We start from the raw sequence: 11,991 nt of genomic DNA on the forward strand, positions 1-11,991 counted from the left end.
AACGGCCACTGTTTTTAACTCAGGGAAAATTCTAGAACATGGGAGGCCACCTGTCAAAGAAAACACTTCACTCCTGTTTTGAAAACCTCTCCCACTCTGGAATTAAGTCCATTACTTGTGGGGGGGGGGGTAGGAGGAGGAAACATGCACCCCAAAAAAGTCTGTTGAAACTGTAAAATTTCAGGGGAATCCCCCCCCAAAACAAGATGTTTGTCAAAACAAGCGTTTTCAACATAGGGCCACATCCTCACCATCAACAACCCCTAGCATTTGGAGCAGATCTGAAAGTGCTTTACAAAGGAGGAGAGTATCCACATCTCCATTTGACAGGTGGGGAAACTGAGGCAGAGCAGCAACTTGTGTGTCAGCCACCGACAGGGAGTTTCACTGTCTTTATATATGTCTTTGCTCAGATAGCGCTACAAGAGATTTTAAGCAACAGTGCAGTCAGTGGAATCTAGGAGTCAGGGATTTGCTGAACTTCTAACACGCTTGCTTAAAGTTCAACATGGGCTTGGTGCCAGAAGCTTGAAGTTAAACACGTGCAGGGCCTAGCTTGGCATTATTCTTCCCCTGTCAGTGCTACTGTGATACTAAACAGTTGTTAAAAAACAAAGCCAGCCTTCAGCTTAAAAGATAAGCAGAGACCCAGATGCACAAAAAGAGACAGTTTTATTACAGTCACGAAATAGATACCATCCATAAAAAAATAATCACCCATTATATTAATTTTATAGATCTATAAAAAAAAGCAGAGTGAAACCACTATAAATAAACAGGAAACCAATTTCGCAATAAGTTAGATTTAACAAGATTACAGTCAGATACTAAGGCAGGCGCTGGCCCTGAGGTTCCAGCGCACAGGATAAACAAACTAAAATAAGTTTATGCTCCTCTACAAAGATTTGGTTCCAAATATCAGAAATAAGATTTTTTTAAAAAGACAATAAATAGTTTAAAACATAATTTAAAACAAAAACACAGACTGGGGTTTTTCAAACCTAAATTTGACGAAGGGCTGGTCTGGGGTGGATATTGACCGGAATAACTCCTGCAGAATTACTCGTGTCCCTGCTCCATTTCAGAATGAATTTTATTCCAGAACGGTTGCTCTGCTTTGGAAGCCCATGAATTATTCCACAATAGAGCATCCGCACACGGAGAAATTCTGTCAATTTCTACCCCTCACACAAAGCAGCGCTTCGATGCCCAGGTCTGATCAGTTGCGTAGAAAACAGACTATTCCCACTGGAGTGGGATCGTCAAATCCACCCCCAAGGCATCTTTGAAAACTCCTTGCCTTAGCTACTAGCTCAGCGACGCTATCCTAGCAGAGGAAGCCTTCTACCTTTGAAAGATTAGTGGCTTTCTTCAAAATAACTGAAGGGGTTGAAATAAGGAAAGACACCTAGATTAGCCAGCCAGCAGGCAGACGCTGCAGAGCCGGTGAGGTTCTATCCTACCTATTGGAAAGGACTGGGACATTAAACCCTAGTCTAAACACTGCCCCATTCCCAGCCCAGCGAGGAGGGGCAGATGGATCTGAAACATGAGGGGGTTGGGATGTGTGTGGGGGCAGAGGGGGAGAATTCAGGAGCCCATTTGGGTTTTTAGAATCTGGCCCTAAAGCAATTCAGCCCATAAGCTCTGGGTCAGCTTTGCTGAAGGTCTCGGCTCCCAAACAAACAGGCAGGTTTTGCCCGTGAGTTTGGATGTTTGAACAGCTTAGCTCAGAGCAGATGACTTATGAGCAAGAATCTGTCCCTTCCTTGTGTTAGGAGTGTGGGCAGGAACAGAGGTACCTGGAGAAATCTGGCCTGGGGTAGACGGTGCTCTGCCTCTTCCCAGACAGCCCCCCAGACTGGGTAATTTCCTGTCATATTCCACCAGCTTGACATGCAGTGGCATCTGTACCTCCTCACCACGAAGATCCAGACCACTCGGGAGGCGATTAGAGGGGCTGGGGGCGGAAATCTGGCAGGCGAGCTAAGTTAGGACAAATTTGGGAGGAGAAATCACTTGCCAAATGGAAGACTCAGGACATGGACTCCCAACCTGGGATGTCACGGGGGGGGGAAGGGGGACGAGAGGAGGGGACCACATCCCAGTTTACTTATCGGGACACCAAGGGGTAGGGGGGAGGATCCAATCACCCTCTTCCTTGTTGGAACCTAGCACCCACTGCTGGCAAGATGCGAGCCAGCCTGCCGCCCCAGCCAGGCTGTACGGAGTTTGACTGGCAAGTTTAAGTCACATCAAGCCCCACGTGGTGGCAACCAACCCCTCCGAAATCAATTGCACTTGGGTGTTTGAGCCTGAGGGAAAGTAGCACCTAGTGGGCAGACTCAGAGCCCCCCAGCTGCAACAGGTGGCTAGCAAGGCCACACGGCTCGTTCAGGACACTCAGAAGGGCTCTCAGGTACAGGTCACGATCTGTTTAAAACTACAACTCTCCTACCACCAGCAGCCCCCCCTGAGGGAATGAGAAACAGAAAGCGGTTTCTTTTCAGCCCCCCACCTCCCCTGCCCTAGGCCACTCAGAGACATGAGGCCTGTCAGCTTCAGCACCACGTCCACTTCACATCCACCCTCCTGCGCTGTCCCAAAGCCGGGGCACCAGAGGCTCCTCAAAAGCTTACAGAAGGAGTTACCAGTTCACACCAGCTCTGCAGCTCACAGCAGCGTCCGGCTCCGGTGGAAATACCCACACGAGATGCAGAGCAGCAGAATCAGGCCCACACGCACAAAAAAACCCCTATCACAGCAACTTGGCTATTTGTGTTAAACAAAAAAAAAAAAAAAAACCACAAAAACACCACTTTCCTTTTTTTGTTTGTTTTGGAAGACACAAGGTCCCATGCATCTGAGTTTCCAGCAGTGGCCTCTGGGTCAGGAGATCTGACTCAGAATCTACCCACAGACCCAGGCTGCAGAGATGTGGAGGTCAGGAGGTCTCTGCCTCCCCCGCCACCAAGCAAAAATAGCCCTGGCTGACTGTATTCACCAGTGAAAGCTGGGGAGAGGTTTTTCTTCCTTGCACAGTTGGTTACAAGACTCTATCCCCGTCCCATCCAGCAGCAATATGCACTGGTATAAGCAATGGTATGAGGCATGTGATAGGTGGCAGGGGGAGGGGAGGGGAGAGAAGCACCCCCCCTTCCAAGGCCTAGTTCTCCTCTCCCCTTCTGCAATACAGGGGTGGGACTCCCATGGGAGTGGAATGGAATGAGCCCAGATTTACAGCAGGAGATGATTTGGCCCATGGGCTATTGATCACATGGTCCCAGAGGGGGGCAGGGCCGAGGTTTTTGCCCCAACACACTCAACCCTGGAACCGATTAATCCCTTCAGCTCTGACCCGATACGGTAGCTCCCCACCAGCTTCTAGGCAGAGAGGCAGCGACCTAAGCGTTAGCCCCAGCAGAGGGTGGGGGGCAGAGCCCACGCTGGAGGGTCGCTGCACACCTGCTAGTCGGAGACGGACAGGCGACTGAAAATGGGGAGCCGGTGCCCGCTGGGCCCCAGGCCCGGGGACTCCGAGCCGCTGCTGCCTCCCGAGTCCTCCTGATCCGAGAGGGAGTCGGAGGAAGGGCTCCTCTGCAGCAACAGCTGCCCGGGGAAGACAAAGGCATCGGGGGCGGCCGGGGCCCCCCCTGCTCCATCCTGGCCCAGAGCAGCGGTGGCCGAGAAGGCCAAACAGGGGGGTTCCCCAGCAGGGCGGCGGCAGTGGCAGGGGTCAGGGGTGGGTGGCGAGGGTGACAGGGAGGCACTGCGGGAGAAGGAGGGGGAGCGGCCCCCCAAGCGCGGGGGCTGGCGCTGCTCGTCAGCGTTGTGGATGAAGTGGCAGCGGGAGCCATAGGGGCAGAAGCCGGCCGTGTGGAAGGTCCGGCACAGCTCCGTCTTGTACTTGGGGTGCCGGCTCAGGCCCCGCAGCTCCCCGGCCCCGTGGGCGAACTGGCACTTGGCCCCGTACTTGCAGACCCCGCTCTCCTCGTAGGTGCGGCACAGCTCCGTCTTGTAGCGAGACGAGGCGGCCGCTGGCCCCTCCCGGCAGCCCTCAATCATGCTGGTTGAGCGCTCCGCCTGGAAGGGGATGCGCTGGAGGCTGGTGTGGGGTAACGCCGGGGCCCAGCCCCACTGGCCAGGGAGAGACCAGAGGGTATCCGAGGCGCCGAGAGCATCCTCCAGGGGATCAGCGCTGCCGGACGGTGCTGCCGAGCAGGCGGAAAAGGCACGCTGGTATCCCACCGGGCATCTCGCCGCAGGGCCAGGCTCCTCCCCCACGTTCAGCCTCAGGAAGGCCTGTAAAGGCAGAGACGGGGGAGTCGGTTAGAGGAGGCAACACACCATCGGCTGCAAGGCTGGAGACGGCCATCAGCAGAAACAGGCTGAGCTGCAGGGGTAAAACCCTGCCCCCCGCAAAAAAAACCAACAGACTGGACAGCCCCTGGCTCAGCCCCATATGCCAGGCCGAGGGCAGCAGCAGGCCTGCGGTGGTGAATAATGAAGCTAAACCTCAGGCATCGTCCTAAGCATCAGCAACCAGAAAACCCTGTTTATTGGGGATGGTGGGGAGACCCCAACAGTGTGCCATCCACTAGTTTGTGCTTCCTTGGTGAGCTGTGAAGCAGCAGGCTGGATTGCCTAGTGGTTAGAGCACAGGCCAGGAAGCCATGTTAGGACTCCTGGGTTCCATCCCCCACCCCCGACTCACACAAGACAAGTCACTTCCCTCCCTCTCTGTGCCTCTGTTTCCCCACCTTCACAGCGGGGACACCTGGTAGCAAAGTGCTTTACAGACACTGGGGGGCCCTCGCAGGACATGGAGGTCAGCACGCTGCTGTGACGAAGTGGGACTGTTCTTAAGGTTTCCTCTGAATACTGAGTGGGTGCCTCAGTTTTTGGATGACTGTCTCCTGGCAACTAATGGCCAGGGGGGCCATTCCCCCCTGCAAGGGGATGCTAAAGGTGTGGGAGAACAAAGGTCAGGTGACCTCCTGGCCCAGGAAAGGAACTCAGCAGAGGAGATGGGGCTGGAGGGGGTTTCAGTTTTGGATCTGGCTGGGGACAAGTAGTGAGGGCAGACGTGGGTGTCTGGCTCACTGCCCCCCAGAATGGACCCAGCTGAGGGGTCCTGTTCCCTGTACCTACAAACTCTGTTTTAGACCAATGTTCCTGTCATCGACTAAACCTCTGTCTTACTGGCTGGCTACGAGTCACGTCTGACAGCGAAGTGGGGGGACAGGACCCTCCGGCTTCCCCTGGACTCTGCCTGGGTGGACTCACTGTGGGAAGCACATGGGGGGTGGGGGAGGGAATGACATGACTCCATGACAGCTGCCCTCTGCTGGATGGAATCAGAAGGGTGCAGCTGTGTTTCCTAGACCCCCTAGGCCGCTGGCGAGGATTTCCAAAGGGGTTTTGACATGGGGGAAGGGATTCTTGCCCCACAGCTGCTCTCAGCAGGCCCTGGCTCATGGCCAGCCACACAGAGACCTTAGCAGCCAAACAGTTTAGGGGTCGGATCTGACAGCTCTGACTTGGGAGCCACACCAGGAGGCCACAGTGCACTTGCCCCAGCTGATTAAGGCCTGGGAGAGGGAGCTGAGCCATGCGCGCCGGCTCAGACATCTGCAGGGGCTCTGTCTGGACTGCCCGGCTCATGCAATTAGCCAATTACCCCGTCTGGGGCCTGCAGGACTATAGATTGTGGCTCCCGACGGGGCAGGGAAGGATCATTGACTAGAGACGCAGCAAGGGGCTGCTCCCCCATCCAGGGTGGGTGGGAAGCTTGGACACCTAGGGTACATGTGGGGGGAGGGCTCCCCCCCCCCCCAGCACAGTGCTCCTAGCTAATGAAGCATTAATGTGGGTACTAGAGTGGAGCAGGGGGTGTACCAGACAAGGACTCCTGGGTTCTATTCTCAGATATGCTGCCAGGGCCACTCTGGGCAAGTTCCCCCCCATGCCTCAGTTTCCCCATCCACCCCATATCTAAATTTTGGTTCAGATTTACACCACCTTGGCGACTCCAACATTCCAGTAGGAGAGCGCCCACTGCTGGAGATGTACTGGTGCAACAGGCCTGAGATGGTGGCCTTTTCAGGGACTGTGCACCGGGTCCTTTGGCAGCTACCATATCCCATGCAATACAAGCAGACCCACCTTTTAGGGAGCGCTCTAGGCAGCAGAGATGGGCACCGGGCCCTTGCGGGGGGCAGGGTGTACACAACCTGGCTTCTACCAGCGCTTCATCCAGAGGGGAGGCCAGATGCTGGCTCACCGTTCCAGGTATGGCCCCGATCAAAGTCAGTAGGGGTCAGAACCATTTGCCCCCGAGCTGGGCTTAGTCCCAGGTCCCAGCAGGGAGACGGTTTGAACAAAGGGCGCCCCACCACAGCCAGTTCCCATGCTCCAGAAACACCAGGACACGCCACCGTGGCACAGGAGGAGAAAACGGTTCCTACTTTCCCAGCTCCCCCGGGTTGAAACCTTGCAGCGAACACACGCCTGGCCCATGCGGCTGAAGTTCCTAGCCGGAAGCCAGTCCTGGCCTGGCTCTGTCCCAGGGCCTCTTACCATTGCTTTGCGCTCCAGTTTCACACTGGGCGTTAAATAAAGCTCGGAGCAGAGGGGCCTGCCTTGGTGGGCTGCTGCAACCCAGAAACTAGGGGAAAACCAGAGGGGTTGTGTGGGTGTGAATCTCTGAAAGCCAGGGTCGGAGGCCCAGACGGTGTCCTATTTGACCCCAGCTCACACCTACCGCAGGCAGATTAGGGAGGAAAGAGGCACCCCCCTCAAAAACCCATCCCAGCTCTGAACAGCTGCAACAGTGCTAGGAGCCACAGGTAGGGGACAATTTGTAGAGAGGGGGAGGCCGAGAGCCATTGATCCAAGCTGCAAACCCTGCACTGAAGCCGGGAGGGGGGGCACCCCTGTTTCCAGCACCCATCCAGCTTGGGATCATAGAATATCAGGGTTGGAAGGGGCCTCAAGAGGGATCTAGTCCAACCCCCTGCTCAAAGCAGGACCAACCCCCAACTAAATCTCCTAGCTGCATGGACATCTAGGTGCAAATCCTTCCTGGTTTTTGCAAACCTCGGCACCGTTTCTCGCCCCTCATGCTGGGCCCAATCCTCCCCCCCGGAACGAGCAGCCAGCCCAGTGACCCACACAATAAAACTGAAAGCAAAGCTAACGGCTGCCTGGTCACTTCTTTCCATTGCAACCAGCCGGAGGAGAGGAAATCGAGGCAAGGCGAGAAAACCCTTCCAGCCAGCAGTGGAGTTCACAGAGAGGGGGGCTGGAAGAAGAGGCTTTATTCCGCCGCCCCGCCGGGGGTGGGGGGGAGCGTGGCACCAACTCACACAAGAACAGCCCCCGACCCCGGGAGCACATGGAGAACCAGATCAGGCTGCACCGTAACTAAACCAGCAGAGACTTTCTTGGGGTGGAGGGGAACTTTCTTGCTTCAGGATCTTCTGCACCCCAGCCTTTAAAGGGGGCGCTCAGGGGTCCTGGCCTCCCCAAGCCGGAGATCAGCCCCCACCCCACGGCCAGGCACTGGCGTGGGGGGGGGGGTAACAAAAGCCCATTGGGGCAGGATGGCGGGAAAACAGGAGGGAGGAGCAGAGAACCCCCCGCCTGCAAGTGGCAACCCCCCCTCCTGCCCCACCTGGCACAGAGGATCGTCCAGCTCCACGAAGGGGGTCAGCAGATCCGAGGGCATCGTCTCCGCCCCGACTGGCTCCTGCTGCTCTCGGCGGGGCTACTCCGGGCCGGCCCCGGGTGCAGGGCTTTTAAAGAGCCAGCCCTTGCAGCCGCGCGCGGCCCTTTAGCTCCGCCCCTCCGTGAAAGGGGCGGGGCGTGTAGCTGGGTGGGCATGGCTATGGGAAGGGGGCATATGTGTGTGTGTGGGGGGGTGTTTCACGCAGCAACATTCCCATGCATGGCTGCAGCCACAGTGGAGACTGAGGCGAGAAGCCAGGACTCCTGGGTTCTTCTCCCAGCGCTGGGCGTGGGGTCTAGGGGTTAGAGCGGGGGGAGGGGGCTGGGCGCCAGGACTCCTGGGTTCTAGCCCCAGCCTGAGAGGGGAGTGGGGTGTAGTGGTTAGAGCATGGGGCTGGGCGCCAGGACTCCTGGGTTCTAGCCCCAGCTCTGAGAGGGGAGTGGGGTCTAGTTGTTAGAGTGCAGGGCGGGGGCTGAGAGCCAGGACTCCTGGTTCTCTCCCTGACTCAGAGGGGAGTAGAGTCTAGTGGTTAGAGCAGGGGGGCTGGGAGCCAGGACTCCTGAGTTCTCTCCCTAGTCCTGGCAGGAGAGTGGCTGTAGTGGTTAGAGCAGGAGGGTTGGGAGTCAGGACTCCTGAGTTCTCTTCCTGGAGCTGGAGTATGACCCTTATCATGTCATTTCCCCATGCCTCAGTTTGCCCACCTATAAAGCATTTCAGGCTTTTTGCATGGGAAGCCTCTTGCAGCTGGCTGGCTGGCGTGTCTGTGGACTGCTGCCTTCTTCCGGGTGGAACCAGAGCTGTGCCTCTGTGTGCCAGTCCCCCTATAGTGCAAATGGAGATTCTCCTTCAGCCGGAATGATGGAGCTGCCTGGACTTGGGGATGGTGTGTTCTAACCCCGCTGTAGCTGGGAAAATTAGCTACCCATATCCCCAGTAGAGAGGGGGCAGCTGTGCGTTACCCCTCAAAAACTCTCTGAGATCTGTATGGGCCCTATATGTCATCCTGCCCACATTTAAAGGTACTGATGTCCTCTGCTGGCGTAGATCAGTGTCGCTCCTTTGATATCCATGCCAGGCCGGCTTACCCCAGCTGGTGGTCTGGCCGCAGTGACTCCAATGGAACTACGGCCGACCGACCCCAGCTAGGGATCTGGCCCAGTGGGTACGTCTACACTGCAAAAGAACGCCCAGGCTGGCCTGTGTCAGCTGGCACAGGCCTCAAGGGGGCTATAAAATCCCAGTGTCAACGTTTTTTGGGGTGGAGCTCAGGCTAGGACCCTGGGAAGGGAGCAGGTCCCAGAGCCTGGGCTCCAGTCTGAGTCACAAAGTCTACACCACAATAAAACAGTCCAGAGCCCATGTCAGTGGGCACAGGCCAGCCACAGGCGCCTAACTGCAATGGAAAAATGCCGCTGACTCCAGTGGAGCTTTGCCAAGGGCAAGTAAATCAGGTGTTTTCACCCCTTGGCCTCTCCTCCTTTGCTGCATCTTGGGCCTGATCCCCTGTCCCTGGCTCAGCCATTTACTCCAGGGCAAAGCGGGCACAAAATGCTTCTGGGTCAAAGCCAGGTGTCTTTGGTGCCCACTTACCAGCAGTGCCAGTGATGGCATGAGGGGCAAGGCAGGAGCAAATAGCTCCCTGTGACCTGGATGGCCCCCACTGTTGTTGTCTTTACCCTTCCTGTGTGGCAGAGCTGTGCTATCATAGAATCGCAGAGTTGGGAGGGACCTCAGGAGGTGTCCAATCCAACCCCCAGCTCAAAGCAGGACCAATCCCCAGCTAGATTTTTGCCCCAGATCCCTAAATGGCCCGCTCAAGAACTGAGCTCACAACCCTGGGGTTAGCAGACCAATGCTCAAACCACTAAGCTGGGGGACACTGAGGCACAGCTAAGTGACTTGCTTAAGGGTATGGAGAGAGTCCGTGGCAGAGCAGCTGATTGAATCTGGGTCTTCTATGTCCCCGACTGGCACTCCAAACCCTGGGCTATCCTGCCGCCCTGGCATTATAAAAGCATGAACAGGGGTTGAGCATCCTGCATCGAGCAGCTCCCATCTGGGACACAGAGCGGGGGCTGTTGGGAGGAGATAGCACACATATGTGCACACGCACGCACACACCCCCAGACTCTTTCTCAAGAGCTCTTTCACCGCGAGCCTGAAAATACAGTTGATGATGCAAACCCCAGTGCCCTCTCCCCTGGCATCGGTGGGCAACGTCTCTAGGCAAAATAATTTATTACCACCCTTCTGTGCCACCCTCCACGTAGCTTCTCCCCCTCCATCCCCTTCCTTCCCCACCGCTTCCCCTCCTGGCCAACAGCTGCCAGCTCGGGTATTCCCATCCCGTGACTCTGTGGCGCCTGGCACCAGCCACTGTAAAATCGTTCAGGCAACGGTCACAAACAGCACCCAGCCCCGCCCTGCTGCATCCCCGGTGCAGCTGCTGCTGCAGTGTTGGGAAGAAAGTCTTGGGAGGCAGTATAGTCCAGGGGTTAGCGCAGGGCATTCTGGGAGTCAAGACTCCTGGGTTCTACCCCAGCTCTGGAAGGGGAGTGGTGAGGGTCTAGGTGATCTCCTGCTTCAACCACTATAGCCCACTCCCCTCCCAGAGCTGGGAGTAGAACCCAGGAGTCCTTACCCCCCAACTTTAAACTATTCAGCTCAACTTCCTTCCCAACCCAGGAGACCTGATTGCAGCCCACCTTGCTCTAACCATGGGTATTTTAACCTTCACTACCACAGTTAACGTGCTGAGTCCTTTTGTCCTGGGCTTGCCCACCCATAACCCTCCTCCCCACCCCCTGGTGTTCCCCTGGGAGTGACTGAAATCGATGCCACTCTGGCCAGAGCCGGGGCAGAAGGGAGGGGATGATACCAGACCGATGGGCCCATTGGTCTGCATTTGGGGTGCCAAGTTAGATGGACCCAGTGTCCCTGTCTCCCTTGCCCACCAAACCCAAGCTTCATAGCTAGGAGGTGACACCCCCCCAACCCCTGGAGCCTTGCGCAGCTGCTGGGCACTCCAAAAGCAGTAGGGGAAAGGAGGAGCTAAGAGCCGGCAGAACATAAACAGCATGTCATAGTCCCGCTATCTTTTCTGCTCTTCCCCCCGCGAGCCCGTTGGCTGCCAGCTGGGCTGAGCTGATAGCCACAGGAGCGGGCGAACGGGCCAGAGGAACCAACCCAGCCTCGGAGGATGCATGGCAAGAGCGTTGGGGTATATCTGCTGCTCAATTTAGCTCAGCTTCAGTCTTGAGGGGTTTCGGGGCGGGGGGAAGTGTTGTGTGTTTGCACCGCTGGTGTGTGGTTGGTCTGTGGGCCGTGAGATGCATGATCCCAGCGCTTGGGATCCACAAGCCCCGGGCCCTGAGCATGGTAGGATTTGCACACTCATGCACTAGCACCAGGATTTACACTCCCGGCGAGTGAAATGTGCTAAGGCCTAGTCGCAGCACTCCCAGCCATCAACTGCAGCAGGATTTGCACACTCCCAGGCCCTGAGCACAGTAGTGTTTGCACACTATGGCACTAGTGCCAGGATTTGCCCACTCACAGTACAGGTGGATTTGCACACTAGGTCCCGAGGGCAGGATTTGCATTCCCAGACGTGGAGCATAGTCAGGGGCGGCTCCAGGCACCAGCGCTCCAAGCGCATGCCTGGGGTGGCAAGCCACGGCAGGCACTCTGTCGGTCACCGCGAGGGCGGCAGGCAGGGTGCCTTCGGCGGCACGCCTGTGGGGGGCCCACTGGTCCCGCGGCTTTGGTGGACCTCCCGCAGGCACTCCTGTGGGGGGTCCACCGAAGCCGCGGGACCAGCGGACCCTCCGTGCTTGGGACGGCAAAATGTCTAGAGCCACCCCTGAGCATAGTAGGATTTGCACACCAGCTCACTAGCTCCAGGATTTGCACAGACACAGTGCAGATCAAATTGCATTCCAGGTCACTGGTGCCAGGAGGTGCAGGCAGATTTGCACACCAGTTCTCCAGGGCAGGATTTGCACACCAACAGGCAGATTTACACATCTGACCACTGGTGCCAGGATTTGCACACCCATCATGCAGATAGATTTGCACACCAGTTCTCCAGGGCAGGATTTGCACACCCACCATGCAGCCAGATTCACACACCAGTTCTCTGGGGCAGGATTTGCACACCAACAGGAAGATTTGCACATCTGGCCACTAGTGCCAGGATTTGCACACCCACTATTCAGGCAGATTTGCACACCAGGTTGCTAGTGCAGGATTTGCATCCCCAG

At 56.7% G+C, this 11,991-nt stretch overlaps 1 protein-coding gene across 1 annotated transcript; it reads right to left on the minus strand.

Annotated features, from left to right (window-relative positions):
• Positions 1 to 657: 657 nt before the first annotated feature.
• LOC116822403 (mRNA decay activator protein ZFP36L2-like) lies at positions 658 to 7,831 on the minus strand. The gene is made up of 2 exons (XM_032776288.2): positions 7,676 to 7,831; positions 658 to 4,302 (listed from the first exon to the last, which is right to left on the minus strand). Exons 1-2 carry the CDS (start codon positions 7,727 to 7,729, stop codon positions 3,469 to 3,471), a joined length of 888 nt encoding a protein of 295 aa, XP_032632179.1. The 5' UTR covers positions 7,730 to 7,831; the 3' UTR covers positions 658 to 3,468.
• Positions 7,832 to 11,991: the final 4,160 nt, after the last annotated feature.

Source organism: Chelonoidis abingdonii, chromosome 11 (genome assembly GCF_003597395.2).
Source record: "Chelonoidis abingdonii isolate Lonesome George chromosome 11, CheloAbing_2.0, whole genome shotgun sequence".
NCBI classification, from domain to species: Eukaryota; Metazoa; Chordata; order Testudines; family Testudinidae; genus Chelonoidis; species Chelonoidis abingdonii.